The sequence below is a fragment of the Corella eumyota genome, chromosome 5 (genome assembly GCF_963082875.1).
Source record: "Corella eumyota chromosome 5, kaCorEumy4.1, whole genome shotgun sequence".
Taxonomy (NCBI): Eukaryota; Metazoa; Chordata; class Ascidiacea; order Phlebobranchia; family Corellidae; genus Corella; species Corella eumyota.
In genome coordinates, this window is record NC_137494.1 from 12,698,789 (window position 1) to 12,718,890 (window position 20,102).

At 28.3% G+C, this 20,102-nt stretch overlaps 1 protein-coding gene and 1 pseudogene across 3 annotated transcripts; one reads left to right on the forward strand and one right to left on the reverse strand.

The window, feature by feature from the left end:
* Positions 1-250: 250 nt before the first annotated feature.
* On the reverse strand, positions 251-19,152 carry LOC145753223 (TNF receptor-associated factor 3-like; annotated as a pseudogene). Its single transcript, XR_014283837.1, has 15 exons — positions 19,037-19,152; positions 14,821-14,899; positions 14,240-14,423; positions 8,233-8,423; positions 8,064-8,142; positions 7,490-7,672; positions 3,835-3,909; positions 3,623-3,749; positions 3,272-3,334; positions 2,922-3,080; positions 2,553-2,760; positions 2,294-2,379; positions 2,019-2,188; positions 1,834-1,916; positions 251-1,703 (listed from the first exon to the last, which is right to left on the reverse strand). The product of XR_014283837.1 is annotated as a TNF receptor-associated factor 3-like (transcript).
* On the forward strand, positions 10,363-14,416 carry LOC145753225 (uncharacterized). 2 transcript variants are annotated; one of them, XM_082569622.1, is made up of 6 exons: positions 10,363-10,846; positions 11,528-11,622; positions 11,787-11,856; positions 11,959-12,010; positions 12,079-12,171; positions 13,560-14,416. In XM_082569622.1, the coding sequence occupies exons 1-6, from the start codon at positions 10,826-10,828 to the stop codon at positions 13,613-13,615; spliced, it is 387 nt and encodes a 128-aa protein (XP_082425748.1). In that variant the 5' UTR covers positions 10,363-10,825; the 3' UTR covers positions 13,616-14,416. The 2 variants fall into 2 exon arrangements, with proteins under 2 accessions (XP_082425748.1, XP_082425749.1); XM_082569623.1 differs by having other exon boundaries at positions 10,363-10,943; positions 11,528-11,856.
* Positions 19,153-20,102: the final 950 nt, after the last annotated feature.

Below are 20,102 nucleotides of genomic sequence, written 5' to 3' on the forward strand. Positions count from 1 at the left end.
TTTTAAAAAAAAAACACATTTAATTTATTGTAAGTTATCTAAACATCTTAAAAATAATTTACATAATTTTTTTAAATAATAAAAAAACAATTGTCTACATTTTTTGATTATATTAATAAGCTTGATTATGTAAGTACAAATAATATTAAAATATAAAATAAATATTAAGTTTAATTTAAAAGTTTGATAAACAATTTACAAAATTTTGTTATTTTTACCATCTTTTATTTATATATTGTTACTTGTACATTATTATTGACTTATTTTTTTGGAATGTTTTTATTAAAGATCATATTTAAAGCAAAAATAATCGAACGGTTGTAAAACATATATTATATATCAAATAAATATATGCATATTATTTAAACATACATATCATTAAAACACAAGCACAAAAAAAGAATATCGCTAAACACAAAAAAAATAATATTAAAAAGCCTAAATAGATTTAAGAAAATTTTTGGCACACAGTTAATTGCATAATAAAATAAAGCCCACAATTTAAAATCCAGTAAGCTACAAAATTGGTACTTCAGGCGACAAAATTGGTACTTCTATATATTGTTACTTGTACATTATTATTGACTTATTTTTTTGGAATGTTTTTATTAAAGATCATATTTAAAGCAAAAATAATCGAACGGTTGTAAAACATATATTATATATCAAATAAATATATGCATATTATTTAAACATACATATCATTAAAACACAAGCACAAAAAAAGAATATTGCTAAACACAAAAAAAATAATATTAAAAAGCCTAAATAGATTTAAGAAAATTTTTGGCACACAGTTAATTGCATAATAAAATAAAGCCCACAATTTAAAATCCAGTAAGCTACAAAATTGGTACTTTAGGCAAATGTATTTTTGCATAAAACAGTTTTGATGGCCAAGTTTACTACGTTTAGTTTATAGAAAACATTTTTTAGTTGCAATAAATAGGTTATAAACCTTAATAAGCTTATGTTTTCAGTAGAACGATATTCGACAAAGCGATAAAACGACATACCTAAAAAATTACAGTGAAACCTTAAGAACTAAATAAAACTTGAACTTTATAAAATTTAGAAATTAAAAAATCACAATGTTTTAAAGTATTTTAAATACTTGAAGTTATTTTTACACATGTGTAAAATTGTTTGCTACATCATTTAAGTTGTGAAGAATAGTACAAAATTGCTTTTATAAAAGCTAAAAAAAAAAAAAAAATGGAACCGACAGATTATAAATTCGTTTAAAGAATACTGGTTTAAAAAGAAATGCTGGGCTTCAAAGTAAAAAGTGTGGCATTAGTGCGTCTCAAACCCCAAAACTTTTGGTTTATAGCTTGAAGCTGTGACTGCTGTGCCACACAACCACCCTCTTAAGCAGTATTTGCATCCGGCCATGGATTTGTTTGTTGCATAGATAAGATTCAACTGCAGTGTACAAATCTTGAAATGTTGGAAAAAGATTGCGGTAGCAAGATCCATAAACACTGCAGTCTGAAGTTTAAACTTGGATTTTATAGTAAATTGTATTATTTTTAACATAACTACTTCCATCAGCAACATTATGAGCCACAAAAAAGAGGACAACCAGAAGCAATGTTCATGTCCGATTGTGGCTTCTTAAATGAAGAAGATGAAGGATCGGGTCGGAACGTGTCCGAGAGATCGCGACAATCTGGTGGCTGATCCATAAGCATCAAAGCTACCTAAATAACCAAGTTTGTAAATCTTTGTTTAAATATTTTTTTTAGTAACATAGATAGACACATCAGTTTGCCAAATAGTTTTTACAATACCCAAAATCAGAAGTCAAATAAGCTGTTAAGTTAAATTTACCTTTTGTCTGAACCTCCATGACAAAAGTATGTCATATTTGTCCCTCATCACAATAAAAAATGAGGTCATGTGAGTGTGTTTACCTGTTACAAAATATATTATGGTCAAGATATATTATATTTCATTAAGTAACGAAAAGTAAAGTGCATTATAGTATGATTGCTTTAAAAAAATAAAGGTTTTACCAATTCCATCACGATAAATCCTGGCACACATTTTGTATCCATATCTACTTTTGTAGAAAGGTTGAGAATAAAGCGACAAAGATCGACCACTGATAGCTTCATTTTTTTTTTCTTTGATAATCTTTGATCTTCCAGATCATTGTGCCATTGTAACTTGTACATTCCATTACCTTAAAAAATTACAGCTTTAAATAATATGTAGATAAAAAGTAAAATCTTATTGTAAGTAGTTTTTGCTATTTTTTATTAAAATGTAAGTTTTAACTATAACATACTTGGAATCTTAAATCCATCTCAGCAATTCTGACATCATAGAGAGCTAATTGTCGTTCAACATCTTCAACAAGTTGACCCAAGTTTTCTAAAAATAAAGTTACAATTAAACCAATAAAATACTTGATTTAATTTCCACTGCTGTCATATTGGGTATTAATAATGCACAAACTTTACCTAATTTTTGTTGAACCTTTAAAAATGGCTAATTTAAAAGCAGAATTGTGAAATTTATAAAAGTTAATACTGTAACAATTTTACCTGCTCCAGAAGTGTTACTTGCACCAAAATTTCCACTTTGAGCTTTTCTTTCAAGTTCTACTACCCTTCTTTCCAGATCTGTAACTTTTCTTTTTAATTCTTTCATGGTAGTAGTTGTTTCTTGAACCCCACTTTTTATAGAATTTTCGAAAGCTGTCATGTCCCTGTTTATGTTGAGAGGTTTGTCTGTGTGAGACGCAATCATTTTCTAAAAAAAGTTTACGAGAGAAAAATTTTACAACCATTCTATAAATAAGTTTAGCGCTTGCAATCGATATTTAACCATGTGATCTACATATTAACCCTTGCACCACAGACAGTTGTTCAAATCCCCTTTTTTTAAAGTTAATCGAATTATTTTAAACATACCTGCAGTGGACCCTGGTTAGCTTCTAGCTTGGCTGTCGAGTTTTTATTAACAATACATTCCCTGTTTACTGCTTCAGTTTTTTGATTGACAGTTTGTAGGGCATTTTTAATTTCCAAGATTTGTCTTTGAAATATTGTGTTCGTGTATTTCATGTGAGCCTACATGATAAAATAACATATTTTAAAACAATAAATTGCCTGTTGTTCCTAATTAAAAAAAGCCCGTTTATAAAAGAAAAAAATAATTATTAACCTAACATTTTGTTCTTTTAAAAAAATTTTAGTTTTATTTATTAAAAATTTTTCGAGTAACATTTTACTGTAGGCTTACAAAATGAAAGAAATCTTACTTGTAAGCTGCGAAAATCACCAGTAATTACCGAAGCTTCTGAAGATCCTTTTTCCATTTTACTCTAAAAATAATTTCAAAGGTTTATTTATATATGTAACACATTAAATAACTAATGGTTATTTCTTGAAGTATTTGTTTAAATGGCAAATAAGATGTTCTTTACCAAAAATGTTTCAAATATTGACGTAAGTAACCTAAGGTCGTAAGCTAAGTAAACGTAAGGCTTAATATTACGCTAAGCGTAACGTAAAATATTCACGTAAACGCTAAACGTTAACTTAAGTAACGTAACGTAAAATGTAGACTTATACTTAGACATACTAAATAACTAAGGTGTGGTGTTTCCTACCTTCCTCTGGCGAAACCTCGGTATAGTCCACGTCACCAAAAACAAATCTTTTAACTCTCGAGGCAGTTTCAGAAACTTGAATGGGCAAGGCAAACGAGTGCCCGCAACTGGGACAAGATGGTGCAGACTAAAAAAATATATTTTTGTTTTTTAAATAAAATTTTTAAAATATTTATTAATAATTTTAAATCAAAATTTAAATTAGTTTTTACCCTTGTAGTCGTATTTTCTGATACTAGAGTAGGTAAAGTGAATTTGTGTCCACAGTTTGTGCAAAAAGGGGTCGTCTGAAAACAAATTGTTCTGTTAATAGACTTTCAAAATCGTTAAGTCAAAAAACTGAATGAATTATAACTTCACAAAGAATACCTGCTCGTTGTCGGGCATTTACAATTTTAACTTCAAAACAAAATATTAAATATTAATATCTTAAATATTAAGCAAATTCTGTAATGAATTTGTTTTTTTTTAACTGAATAAAGACTTTTAGATAACTGAATAAATATCAATAGGGAAAACAAAAAAATACTTTTTTCGTATGTAGCGCACAACAACCACTTCTACAGTTAATTTTAGTCTATACTGTTTTCCACAAACGTATTAACTATTAAAACATTCACAACAAAGTTTAAATTTCAAGGCTTTTCTGGTAAAAATCTTCTTACGATATAAATATACTATTACGATTTTTATTAAATCGTGACTTGCTTGATGGAAACATGACTTGCTTGATTAATTAAATCGTGGCTTGCTTAATTATGAAAAAAAGACTCTTGTTGGTGAATGACACACCGCAAAAATGACAACCAATGACAACCAAAAAATGACACACCGCAAAAATGACAACCAATGACAACCAAAACTTATTTTGAAGTTTATTTATTTTAATGGTTTTTGGCATTTTGACGCGCAACTTTCCTGATTTTTATTATTAGATTTTTAACAGAGGTTAATGTAATTTTTCTGATAGATTTTTATTAGAAACCGTAACTAATCTCTAAGGGTGTAATAATCGGTTCAAAATACAACTACTGTCGGTAAACACATAATGTCGCATGCTGTTAACTAACTAACGTACGATATACTTTCCCCTTGTTGGTGACTCGTTGGTTCTTTATCAATATTCTATTCTCAACTACACGACTTATTCTCGAAATAAACTTTGAAATTTTAATTGACAAATATTTTTATTTTCACGTATTGTTATTTGCGAAGATAAGATATTCATACGGTAATATAATTAATTAAATAACGATTATTTGACGTGCTTATATTCACCAAACATTTAATACGTAATGTTTAAACTTACATTAAATTAACACCTTAATATTGTTGATATTTTAAATAAATTTTACTTACTGAAATGTTAAAATATTGTAGCGTCTTTAACAAGCCTGAAATATTTTTAAACACATTCTAATATTTGTTTTTGAAAATTTATCATGTTTTTGCTAGCTATCCCCGTTTCTGCTACTAGTCAATTCGCATTTGCGTGCACTATATATATACGCGATCGCTCCAAAAAAAAGAGACATTTAAAGCCCTTTTTTACATCAACTAACTGACTATAAAACACTACATCAATCAACTACTAAAAATAACGCGATTCTTATAATTTATAAAATGTCTAATTGTTTGTATAATAAAAATATTTTAATTTTTAATAAACTAAGGTGCAATATTTACTTCTTAGAAACAACCTTGCTAAAGTCACTTTATTTTTTACCCTTTATTAATTTTTTTAATAGTTCAAGCAAAGCGGCCTAGTGGGGCTATTTAAACGGAAAACAAGCGGCTCACTGGGCTTATTTGAACGAAACAGTGTTTTTTCTTATTTTTTTTGCCTAACAACAATTTTTTTTGTGCCTAATAACACTTTTTTATCATTTTAAATTTAAAATTAGTTTAATAATTAGTATTATTATTTTCCCCTATTAAATTTTACACAAACCACATCTAAATGTTTATGTTCTTTGTAGATTCACTTATACCATTCATACTTTCATCAATGCGCGAAAAAAAAAATAAAAAATTTAAAAAAATATTAAATCTATACCTTATCAAAAAAGACATGCAATTTAAATTTTGAACTAATCTATAAAAAAAGACATAAAGTCTTTTTTCTATTTTAACTCAAGAAACAACTACTGTTCACTTCATAGCAATTGTTTAGATATATATACATAATGTTTTCCAACAAGAAATAATGGTATTTACCAAGTATTACTTATCCCCTATACATCTGACAATATTAAAGTCTGTAAATAAATATTTGCTTACTGTTTATTCAAGAAGGTATATATTCATTATAGCGTAGCGAAAACGGAAAATTAAAAGTTCGCGAAATAATATTCGCGCGTAATGTTTAAGTACACCTGTGGCCTAACAAAACAAATTATGGCCTTAACTTATAGCATGCCTAGTTGCGCACTTGAAATATAATTTGTGGTTTGTCCATAACTAACTTTGTTGTCTATAAAGTAACTTAGGGGACTCAAACATTCTTAAACATTACATCTCCTGTTAAAATTCCTGTTTATTTAACCCGACCCAACAATTTTTCCCTGTTTATTCAAAAACCTTTTTATCTACAATGGTAAGTTAATCAAAGTAAAATAATTTATATTTTATGTAATTATATCGCACTTTGTATTATCCAATGTTATTTTTGTGTACAACTAATTGCAAATTTAATTTCGCACTAAAAACTTTTAAAAAAAAACATAATAAATGTTTATTTTGCGCACTTGAAAATATAAACCATAAAGTCGGCACAAATTTTAAAATAAATCTTATACAATTCACTTGTAGTCTTTACTGTTTGCTCTGCATAACGCGCCCTGTTCCTGACATGATACTCACTGGTAAATTGAAACAGTTAAGCGATATTTATACTGAAAATGGAAAAAGACAAGCGCAAGCGACATCGCCAGCGCCTTTTGCCATTAAACGGAAATTTTTACGTATGACGCAATTTTATTTTTACTGCTCGGTATTAACCAGCTCAGTTTAGTTCCGTTTTTTTTACCATGCGCTTCGTCACTACAACCGATTTCCGAACATTTTCCCACGTAGTTTTATAAACTTAAAAATGGAAAAAAATTGTTTAAATTTAAATAAAAAGGTAGGTATTTATTGTAAAAAAGGATGATTTAGTCTTGGCGCCAGTAAACAGTTAGCATTTAAACAAGATATTCATATATTGTGTGTGTAACCAATTTAATATGTTCCCTTCGTTTAGAAATTGGTATTTGTGACGTAAAAGACGGCAAACAAATACACAAGCATAACCGGACTCATAAAAACAGTTAACGTTTAAATGTCATACATGGTATTCAATTTTTAAAAGTTTTGCATAATTAGAAAAAATTAAAATTACGTTTCATGAAAGCCAAAAATTGCAGAAAATATTTTTTATTAGTTGTTTTACTAAATAAACGATAATTATACAGCTAAAAAGTTTTTTAAAATTCTTAGTATAAGACTACACTTTTTTATTACCCTTATGTAATTTTTTTTACTTTTTTGAAGAATAGTCTGTTGTGACATATTTTAAGCTATCTGTAAACGCCGGGTTCAAACAAATTAGTGCTTTTTAACAAAATTGTCTTTAACATTTGGGTTTGGTGACCATGCCATAACATACTACAATCTTCATGTAAACATTAATACTTTTGGCATGTTTTAAATTATTAAATTGATTTTGTCATTTTTTCCCATCGCATTGTTGTAATATTAATTGTATATCTATTATTTACTTTTATCAATATGCGAAAAACCAAAAAAAAAAACATAATTGAAAGCACTCAACTGCCACCATATGACAGTCTCTAACAACAATTTTAACAATTTAACAACTTTATTTACCCATTTCTGATAGCTTCTTGTTTGTCCAATATTTAGTTGTTTTAAAGTTTTTCATTTTTTATGATGCAGTTGATTATTTACTTCTTTATCTTTGAACTTGTTATATTCAATAAAAAGATAAATCCAATTTTATATTCCATTAGCTTATTTTTGTAATAATATATATCTAAAACCATTTCAAGCCTAAAAAAAATTAAATTAAAAATGAAAAAAAAGTAGATTTGCTGGCATATTTTATTAAAAAATATTAATTAGTCATAAATAACTCTAAATTAGCAGCGTGATGTAGTAGTCAGGACACTTGCTACACCACATGAGGTCATGGGTTTAATCCCCACTGCTCTTATAGTGCAGCGCCCTTGAATAAGGCGCTAAAATAATAAAAACTTCTGCTAAGCCAATATTTATGCAGCAGCTTGATTATCAGAGAATATATAATATTCCGAACTGCCAACGGCAACTCTAGACTGGGTCAGGGTAACTGATGTTACTCTATGTTTAGGTTGTTCAGTCGACCTTCCAACATAGGGGATAAAAAAAATGCTGTTAAATTAAAAATATTTGTTATATATACCTTTTGGCGAAATGACCATGGCAAAATAGTGTCATTTAATCTCTTTATCACAACAAAAGGTAAATGTGAGTGCCTTTACCTAAAGAAACAAATTATTTAAAATTAGTAGAATGTAAACATTGGTTTTAAGCTAAAATTAGGATCATACAGTTAATATTATTTTACCAACCTAGCTCTCTATTTACCCATTCCATCTCCATTGAGATTAATCCTGGAACACATTTTGTATCCGTATGTACTTGTGTAGAAAGGTTGAGAATAAAGCGACAAAGTTCGACCACTGATAGCTTCCCGTTTTCTTCTTTGATAATCTTTGATCTTCCAGATCATTGTGCCATTGTAACTTGTGCATTCCAATACCTTATTTAAATAAACGTTTATATTTTTAATAAAATAAGGCGTAAATATTACTTAAAAATGTGTATAACAACTATTTATATACAATTTCAATAAAAAAACTTATTTTCAAAAAATTTAAAAAACTGTATTTAAATAAAATTTTCCGAACACATAATTAAATTCTTAAAAAAAATATTGCTTTACACATTTCATCTTTTTTATTTATTTTAAATTTAAAAACAATTCTTTTTATATACTGCGTTAGATAACGCATTAACAAATAAAAATTAAAAATTAATTTCTGAAATCCCTTTTTTAGTCCAAATTTGGTGAAACATATTTTGTTTATTCACTTATAACGAAACCTTTATTTAAAAGTTTTAAAATTAATTTCTTGTTTTATATTTTCAGCTAGTTAGTCAGTAATTTGACACCAACAAATTAAACAAAATTTTCAGTCTGTCAGCCAGCCAAGACTGCAATAATGATTAGCTCAGTAAAATGATACATAATATTTTTTTTGTTTATATCTTTATCCTCTATGTGGAAAAGTTGAATGCGCGACTTAAACATAGAGTAACATAAGTTACTCTGACCCAGTTTCGAGTTGCCTGTGGCAGTTTGGGATATTACAGAGATTATAGTTGCCCGGTAAAGGGCGCTACAGCATGAGATCAGTGGGGCTTGAACCCACGACCTCATGTGTGGTATAGCAAGAATTCTTACCACTACACAACGCTGCCAGTTAAAATATATTACGTTACCTTAAATACAAAATATCATAGCGTAGCACTTTCGTGGATGTTATTTAGTTCCAGTAATTTAACACATTTTGAGCCAAAAAAATGACTTGGCAAACACTTTTTTGTTTAATTTTTTTAAAGGTTCCTCTAAAGTAAACTTTATAAAGGCATAGTTTGGCTTCACTTTCAACTATGTACAATTGCCTTAAGGTAAAATTTCAACAAAATTCTTAAGTTATTTATTATATATTGTTATCTTTGTTCTTCAACCCTTAGTATTAATTACAAATTTAACTTTAAAGTGTACGGTGGCTAGGCACAAGAAATGTAACCAATAATTTCCTGTTCTATGTTTTGCATCAGCTATTTTAATAGTTACCAAGGTTTTATAGTTACCAAGTTTTAATAGTTACCAAGGTTTTATAGTTACCAAGGTTTTATAGTTACCATTATAGGGATGGGCTGAAATCCAAATTACTCGGATTCGACGAGCCCGAGTATTTTGTCGCGATACTCGGCCGAGTCCGAGTACTCGGTTATGACGTCATTTAAACGTATATAACTGTTCACGAGAATCTTTCCCGCATAATTTTAAAACTGCAAAATTTGCCAAAAACACGTATTTATGGATTATAAAAGGTTTAACGTTGGCAAAACTACTTACCGCTGATAGCAATATCATTTTAAGTCCAAACGAAAATGTTTAAGTCTCAAATTTATTATGCGTAAAATTTAGTAAAAAAAGTGTAGTAAAAAGTGTATTAGTTGCGCAATTGTTGCTTAAATAACGTAATATAATTGAGAGTAGATTATAAATTATTAGAAAAAGGCAAACCTCGTGTTTTTTTATGTTTAGTAAATCGTATACGATCTTAAATGACAAATTATTACTCGGCGTCCGAGTACTAAAGAATGCTCGACGAGCACGAGTATTAAAATATGCTTAATACTCGGGCCGAGTACTCGGACTCGGATTCGATTGGCCCATCCCTAGTTACCAAGGTTTAATAGTTACCAAGGTTTAATAGTTACCAAGGTTTTATAGTTACCAAGGTTTAATAGTTACCAAGGTTTAATAGTTACCAAGGTTTAATAGTTACCAAGGTTTAATAGTTACCAAGGTTTTAAAAAAAATTACCAAATAATAATTTATTTTTTGTAATATTTTAAAAATTTATATTTATTTGCAGTAGATAAAATGATTTCAGAAACTAGCATTAAATTTTAAAAAAGTACTAAAACAGCAGCTTAATAAAAAATAAGACAAGTTTAAAATCACACCAACTTTAAATTTTGAAAAAAAAGGAGGTATTTGAAATGTATTCAAACATAAATAAAAGCATCTTAAATGGTCTATAACATCACTATTTGAGGTAACCAGACACTTCGGCGATTATATTTCGATATAGTCAAAGGAGACTATCTTGTTTAAGCATAGGGGATTTCCCTTTAAAAATTTCAAGTCACGTGAAGCTTCTCGCTTGAGCAGTTGGTATTTTTCCATTCGTTTCAGACAGGTTAAAGTAGATTAAATAAAACACAATGTTTTTTTAATAAGTAAATTACGACTATAACCTTTGTTCCAGAAACTTAATATCAGTTCCCTTTTTTGTAAAGGTATGTTCTATAGTTTCAATACTAAAAACAATGTCAAATAGTCGGGTTACCTAACGAAAGAACATGTGCTGCTGGCCGATTAACGTGAGTTATATTTTGCAGCAATTTCTTTTGATCGAAATTCTTGCACATTTCTTCAACCTGTAAAAAGTTATATTTGTTTACTATACAATTCTATCAGGTAAACGTATACACAATTATTTGTACATACTTTTCTTTGTCCATGTTTTATCGTTGCGAAAGTCAAATGTCTTTTTTACTACTTGCAAACATATTTAATTAAAAAAATGCATTGATTGTTTAGGTTCGTTAGAACATGTTATCTTTCTTTTGCCGTGTCAATTTTTTAATTTTACAAACTAAAACCTATAAAAAACTAATTTTGAAAGCGCGCGCTTTTAGGTTATGGAGGACAATGCATAATGATATCTCGTATTTTGCCAAATAGTGACGCCTTTCCAAACAAGATTTGAAGAAAATAGAGCTTTAATTTTTTACACTGAAGAATGTGCATAAATATGTTATTAGTTGTTGCCCGTGTTAATGTATATAAATTGATATACTAAAACACAAAGAATATAACGTTTAAAGAGTTGCTAGAAGATTTGTTCAGCAATAAAACGGCGGGGAGTCGGCGAGGAAATTTCCGTGTATAAAGTCAGCATAAGACCATATTTTACTCCCCGCCGTTTTCTAGTTATTTTGTTGTTAACGTTAATTGGTTTATCAATTGAGTACGACGTATTTTACTATTTCTATCTACAGTACAGCGTTAAACAAAATCAATGGCACAACACTATTAAATGCAATCAATGTTGCGCAAATGCAAAGTTTGATTGCTTAAAAAAATGCGAAAACAGGTAACTTAACTTATTTTTAACTAAATAGATAGTAAATAAAAGTGCCGATGAATTTTCATCAATAATATTTATAACTTTAACTGAGTAAAGTTATTATTGTTATTCTGTATTAAATTTATGGGGCTACTTCTACGTTGTATTAAATGTAAGTTATTTTATTTCAGTTTAATTAAATGTGGACCCAAGATTGCTGCAAACGAACTTCCATACTGGAGTTACAACCAGACCTACAAAGTACGTTAGTCTAGCAACGAAACATATATTATTATTAACGTTTTACATATATTTTGCAAACCTAAACAATCAATGCATTTTTTTAATTAAATATGTTTGCAGGTAGTAAAAAAGACATTTGACTTTCGCAACGATAAAACATGGACAAAGAAAAGTATGTACAAATAATTGTGTATACGTTTACCTGATAGAATTGTATAGTAAACAAATATAACTTTTTAGAGGTTGAAGAAATGTGCAAGAATTTCGATCAAAAGAAATTGCTGCAAAATATAACTCACGTTAATCGGCCAGCAGCACATGTTCTTTCGTTAGGTAACCCGACTATTTGACATTGTTTTTAGTATTGTTATTTCCTGCGAAACTACAGAACATACCTTTGCAAAAAAGGGAACTGATATGAGGTTCTGGAACAAAAGTTATAGTCGTAATTTACTTATCAAAAAAACATTGTGTTTTATTCAATCTACTTTAACTTATGTCTGAAACGAATGGAAAAATACTAACGGCTCAAGCGAGAAACTTCACCTGACGGGAAATTTTTAAAGGCAAATCCCCTATGTTTAAACGAATGCCAGACACTTCGGCCCCCGGACACTTTGGCCAAGACACTTCGGCCAAAATTTTTTTTTCAAAACAGCGGGGATTTTGCATTTTAATTACCGCGAGAAATTTTATTTTTGCGTAGTTATATACAGTTTTTTAGACAGTATTTGAAACAAAATAAGCAGTAAATTAATATTTTTTTTTAATAATAATGTGCAAAAACATGTTATCTTTCTTTTGCCGTGTCAATTTTTTAATTTTACAAACTAAAACCTATAAAAAACTTATTTTGAAAGCGCGCGCTTTTAGGTGACGGAGGACAATGCATAATGATATCTCGTATTTTGCGAAATAGGGCCGTCTTTCTAAACGATATTTGAAGAAAATAGATCATTAATTAATCATTTTTTACACTGAGGAATGTGCATAAATATGTTATTAGTTATTGCCTGTGTTAATGTATATAAATTTATATACTAAAACACAAAGAATAAAACGTTTAAAGAGTTGCCAAAAGATTTGTCCTGCCAAAAAACGGCGGGGAGTCGGCGATGAAATTCCCGTGTATAAAGTCAGCGTAAGACCATATTTTACCGATATTCAAAATAAAATTTTGCATAAAGTACAGTATATGTAAAAGTTTTTATTGGTTGTTACGTTAATGACATATGTTAGTCATAAAATTTTGCAGGCCAAAAGCACCCATCTTTCTTTCGTTTTAAAAAAAGGTTTTTGAAACAAAAATCTTTAAAAAAATAAATATTCCAAAAACCAACATATGTCATTAACGTAACAACCAATAAAAACTTTTATATATACTGTACTTTATGCAAAATTTTATTTTAAATATCGGTAAAATATGGTCTTAGGCTGACTTTATACACGGAAATTTCATCGCCGACTCACGCCGTTTTTTTGCAGGACAGTAGGTATTTATTGCGAAAAAGGATAATTTAGTCTTGGCGCCAGTAAACAGTTAGCATATAAACAAGATATTTATATATTGTGTGAGTTATATTTTTATTTTATATTATTATAATATTATGTTATCTGTGTGTTCTGTTATTTTATAATATGTTCTTTTTGTTTAGAAACAAGGTATTTTTCTTACGCAATACAAAAGTGTTACGTTTTTTTTAATTTTAGTTTAATTGCAGTTCCGGCTACCAAAAAGTCAAATCACAATCAAGTCAGAAAAATACACAACGCGTGACGTGAAGACGCCAAACAAAAATACCGCAAAAAAATCCCCGCGGGAAAATAATTTTTTTTTTTATTGAAACCGGACTAAAAACAGTTATTTAATTTTTAAAAGTTTTGCGCAATTAAAAAAAAATTAAAATTACGTTTCATGAAAGCCAAAAAATTGCAGAAAATATTTTTTATTAGTTGTTTTACTAAATAAACGATAATTATAAAGCTAAAAAGCTTTTTAAAATTCTTAGTATAAGACTACACTTTTTTATTACCCTTATGTAATTTTTTTTACTTTTTTGAAGAATAGTCTGTTGTGACATATTTTAAGCTATCTGTAAATGCCGGGTTCAAACAAATTAGTGCTTTTTAACAAAATTGTCTTTAACATTTGGGTTTGGTGGCCATGCCATAACATACTACAATCTTCATGTAAACATAATTACTTTTGGCATGTTTTAAATCATTAAATTGATTTTGTCATTTTTCCCCGTCGCATTGTTGTAATATTAATTGTATATCGTATTTATTTACTTTTATCAATATGCGAAAAACCAAAAAAAAAAACATAATTGAAAGCACTCTACTACCACCACGTGACAGTCTCTAACAACAATTTTAACAATTTACCAATTTTATTTACCCATTTCTGATAGCCACTTGTTTATCCAATAATTAGTTGTTTTAAAGCTTTTCATTTTTTATGATGCAGTTGGATATTTTCTTTCTTTATCGTTGAACTTGTTATATTCAATAAAAAGATAAATCCAATTTTATATTCCATTACCTCATTTTTGTAATAATACATATCCAAGACCATTTCAAGCCTGAAAAAAATTAAATTAAAAATAAAAAATGTAAATTTGGTGGAATATTTTATTAAAAAATAATATTTAGTCATAAATAACTCTAAATTAGCAGCGTGATGTAGTAGTCAGGACACTTGCTACACCACATTAGGTCATGTGTTAAATCCCCACTGCTCATATGCTGTAGCGCCCTTGAATAAGGCGCTAAAGTAATATGAACTTCTACTGAGCCGATATTTAATCAACAGCTTAATTATCAGGGATGATATTCTATCCCAAACTGCCAGAAGCAACTCGAGACTGGGTGGGGGTAACTGATGTTACTCTATGTTAAGGTCATAAAGTCGACCTTCCAAACATCCAGGAAAAAAATATACTTAAAAAAATGCTGTTAAATTAAAAATATTTGTAATACCTTTTGGCGAAATGACCATGGCAAAATAGCGTCATATAATCCCTTTATTACAACAAAGAGTAAATGTGGGTGCCTTTACCTAAAGAAACAAATTATTTAAAATTAGTAGAATGTAAACATTGGTTTTAAGCTAAAATTAGGATCATACAATTAATATTATTTTACCAACCTAAAAAAATTTAAAAAACTGTATTTAAACAAAATTTTCTGAACCTATAATCAAATTCTTAAAAAAAATATTGCTTTAGACATTTCATTTTTTTATTTATTTTAAATTTAAAAACAATTCTTTTTATATACTGCGTTAGATAATTCACTTTTTTGCTATGTAGAACGCATTAACAAATAAAAATTAAAAATTAATTTCTGAAATCCCTTTTTTAGTCCAAATTTGGTGAAACATATTTTGTTTATTCACTTATAACGAAACCTTTATTTAAAAGTTTTAAAATTAATTTCTTGTTTTATATTTTCAGCTAGTCAGTCAGTAATTTGACACCAACAAATTAAACAAAATTTTCAGTCTGTCAGCCAGCCAAGACTGCAATAATGATTAGCTCAGTAAAATGATACATAATGTTTTTTTGTTTGTTTATATCTTTATCCTCGATGTGGAAAAGTCGAATGCGTGACTTAAACATAGAGTAACATAAGTTACTTTGACCCAGTCTCGAGTTGCCTGTGGCAGTTTGGGATATTACAGAGATTATAATTGCCGGTACTTATGCTGCTGATGAAGTGCTGGCTCAGCAGGAGTTCATACCGTTTATAGCACCTTACTCAAGGGCGCTACAGCATGAGATCAGTGGGGATTGAACCCACGACCTCATGTGTGGTATAGCAAGAGTTCTTACCACTACACCACGCTGCCAGTTAAAATATATTACGTTACCTTAAATACAAAATATCATAGCGTAGCACTTTCGTGGATGTTATTTAGTTCCAGTAATTAAACACATTTTGAGCCAAAAAAATGACTTGGCAAACACTTTTTTGTATAATTTTTTTAAAGGTTCCTCTAAAGTAAACTTTATAGTTTGGCTTCACTTTCAACTATGTACAATTGCCTTAAGGTAAAATTTCAACAAAATTCTTAAGTTATTTATTATATATTGTTATCTTTGTTCTTCAACCCTTAGTATTAATTACAAATTTAACTTTAAAGTGTACGGTGGCTAGGCACAAGAAAAGTAACCAATAATTTCCTGTTTTATGTTTTGCATCAGCTATTTTAATAGTTACCAAGGTTTTATAGTTACCAAGGTTTAATAGTTACCAAGGTTTAATAGTTACCAAGGTTTAATAGTTACCAAGGTTTAATAGTTACCAAGGTTTAATAGTTACCAAGGTTTTAAATAATAGTTACCAAGGTTTTAGAAAAAATTACCAAATAATAATTTATTTTTTGTAATATTTTAAAAATTTATATTTATTTGCAGTAGATAAAATGATTTCAGAAACTAGCATTAAATTTAAAAAAAGTACTAAAGCAGCAGCTTAATAAAAAATAAGACAAGTTTAAAATCACACCAACTTTAAATTTTGAAAAAAAAGGAGGTATTTGAAATGTATTCAAACATAAATAAAAGCATCTTAAATGGTCTATAACATCACTATTTGAGATCGTCAGTTATTGTGTAAAAATTGTAAAAAAAAGAAAAATTTTCGACATCAAATCAAATAAAAAATCAAATTAGTTTTTAGCTGCTTAATGGCATGACTAGTGACTTTTTTCAATCCTTTTTGTGCTAGATTTTATGCAGATCTTGAACTGCTTTTATTAATGCTTGAACATCAGTTTTTGAATAGCAGTCTGACTGATTTTCCTTTTTCATGAGTGAGCTGCAAAGTACAATTGATTATTTTATTGTTGAAAAATTGTGTTACAAATTAATTATATTTTTCAATATCAAATTTGGGGGTTACGCTACAAATAACATATGAAATAATTTTATTTATTAAAAATAATAAAAGTACTTACTGAAAAATGATTGGCATCATTGCTTTTTGTCGTATTTTCAGTTTTTCATTGTGAATATATCGTTTCTTTAAATGTGTTTTACAATGGTCTATCGATATTCCTAACTCTTCCAAACTTTTGTTGTGTAGACCAAATGTTTCTTGTAGTATTTCAGGGGTGTTGTTGTCAACTATGGCAAATTTAACACAGGCTGCCATGGGTAGATAAATTTTTTTTTTTGGGTCCATCTTAAAAAATCCTTTCCCTCTAGTAATGTGTGTTTTAGCAATATGAACTAGAACACCAGCAAATGCATGGCGATAATCTTCTCTCACACTAACAATTTTTTCTTTAAGAAATTTTTGATATAAATTGGCACTTTTCGAGCGAAGATTTTCCAAAGTAGGCTTATCGTAACGATCCTTTTCTTGTAGTTCTTTTAACTTTGGGCTTAAGGCCTCTTGCTTGCATGTTGCGTCATCAAAAAGTTTTTCAAACAGAAATCGAACCGAACTTCTTTTGTCTTCATACGAAACAAACAAAGGTTGCCAAACATACACTACACAAACTGCAAAGTTAATAACTTTTCCGTCGACTGTAAATAAAAAGCAATTTCCGGCTTGGTACAATGTTTCATCGTTGAAAATCTGAATAAATAGCCTAACTAATTCATTGCCAGTTAAGTTTCCAACATTATAAACACCGACCATTTTGCATTGTTCAAATGTAATATTTGGATCTTTTAATTTTCTGCTTTCAATCAAGTTTTGTATTTTTCCATTAAGTTTTTTGAAATTTTTCCATTCTTCAGACTGTAACGGAAGAAGTATTGGTAAATTTATCGCAAGCATAAAGACAACTTGCTCGTCCATTTCTTTCAACACTTTCCAACTATTGTAACTCATTTTTGGTTAAAAACAAATTTAACTATAATCAGGTTGAGTTGTTCTAATAAAACCAGTAATATATATATTAAGAGTATAGGCATTAGTGAAATGTAAAATAATCTGCTATGTAATATAATTAAAATAACTGCACTAACTTCAACAATTAAAAAAAATTGTAATAAGAAAGAAAACAAGGATAAAAATATTAAAAAACTTTTGCTTTGAACTGCCTAGCAAACTTTTGTTAAATAAAATAAAACGCACACAAATCTATCTATACTGACTAAGCATAAACAATTCACCAATCATGGTCGTATGTTTTTATGAATGGGAATAATATGCTTGCATCCTATGTAAAATATTTAGATTTAAATATAGCTACCTAGTATGAATTTTAATTTAAACCTGTAACACCTTTTTATAAGGTGTCCAACAAAAATTAATATAAGAAAGTTTTAAAAGTATATATTTATTTTTAATTTAACCAATAAAAAAAGTTAAATTAATTCTTGTGTGAAGCATCAGGTGGTTTTAAATTAAAAGTGTGTTTTAATAGTTCTATATTTATTTTCGTAATACTAATCTGCAAGCAAGTGTTTGTTAAAAAAAACTAAAGTTTAATATTCAATAATGAAATCCTTATCTGCAACCAAGTGTTTGTGAAAAAAAAAACTAACGCCTGGTCTAACAAAAGGCTTAACCATTTCAATTTTTATTCGGATAACCTGTTAGAATAAAAACAAATCAAATTTTTTAAGGTCATCTAGTGTTTTGATTTAATAAACACTGCAAAACCACAATTCCAAATATATCTTGTTAAAAAACAATGATTTTGAAATTTCATTGTAAGTAATATGATACTACCTTTTTTCAGCTCATATAAAGTTCAAATATCGCCGTATATTGTTTATGCTATATTAAACTTATACTGCTTCCTGTTTAAAAACTTGCTTTTAAAATCGTAAGACAGAATGTTTTCTAATATTATAATGAAATCGTTTATAAGTATTTTTGTAAAACTTAAATAATGCTACTTTCATAAGTAATTGTTTGTTAAAGTTATTTTGTGCAACACTACCTGACTATCTTGTCTGCCAGTTAACTCTCTCACTTATACAGGTCTACTCTGTTTCCGAATAATAATGCAGACATACATTTCCTTCCTTATGCGAACATACCTTTCCTATCGGGATAGTTTTGAAATACAATATTAAATTGCTTTCTAGCTTTTTGATTGAACCTTTAACAGCTTAAATTAGGTCAGGTGAAGTTTCTGCTATTTGGGGTAGTGACATCACATTTTTACTGAATCAGAAAACTCCAATAACGGTTAAAAATATTATTATTAACATAATAAAATTATATTTACCATTTTTTTTAATTTCTTAAATTTTTTTCCTTTTTCCATTTTTTTGATGACACTTAATTTGTACTTGATCAGTATATTGTAGAATTAGTTAATTTTAAAAAAATGTATTATTTGTCTGTTGATTTAAAAAATTATATTGTAAACCATATTTTATTACATACACCAATTTGTAATATTTAATAAATAGTAACTTAAATAAGTAAATATATATACAGTACAGATATATATATTTTCTTCTATCAGTATGCTTAAAAAAACGACTTTTTAACACACAAATTAAATTTATTACTAAATTTTCGTGATAGGGTATTCTTAGAAACAGTATAACCTAGATGAATTTTTATAGGTACCCCATCTCAAAAAATTTTCAAGGTAAAGTTTTCAAGGTACTCCACCTAAAAAAGTTTTGTTATAATTATACCACATGGTGGTTCCCCTATAAAGGATTTCAGAATTTCGCAATATTACCAAAAATGAAAATGGCCGAATACCATTTTACTAAAACCTACATTTTACCAAAAATGACATTTTATTTGAAGTAACACTTGATACTATTTTGGGGAGAATATGAAGACCGTTTTTAGTAAATTTCATTATAAAATTATTTTTCGGTTAAATAACACTTCCAGGAAATGTGATTTCATTTTGGTATATTCATTTTTGATTTCTTGTTATAACGAAGGTAAAAAATGCAAAGCGTAATTACTTGTGTATATTTTAAATTAATTAATATTTTCACAAAAAACGAGCAAATTTGTAACTTGTCAAAACCAACTTGAAAAACTCTTTTTTTACATATTTATTCTAAAAAAAATAACATTTGTTGCCTTAAATATATATAAACTGATAAATGCTCAAAAAATGATCTGGTAAATGGGGTTTAAAATTTGTACCGTTAAAAACGCCTTACTTGAGGGCGCTACAGATTACACATTTAAAAAGAAAGAGGATAAAGTAATAAAGTAAACAAAGCTGCTGCCCTGAGTAGGGCGCTATAAAAAAATATATACTGATAAGCCAACAGTTAATCAGCAAATTAAGTATCAGGCAATTATAAACTATAATA

Coding starts and splice junctions, on each gene's coding strand:
- LOC145753225 (XM_082569622.1), top strand. CDS start 10,826: ATGTGCTGCTGGCCGATTAAC. Junction 10,847..11,527: donor TGTGCTGCTGGCCGATTAAC/GTGAGTTATATT, acceptor TTCTATCTACAG/TACAGCGTTAAACAAAATCA. Junction 12,011..12,078: donor TAAAACATGGACAAAGAAAA/GTATGTACAAAT, acceptor ATAACTTTTTAG/AGGTTGAAGAAATGTGCAAG.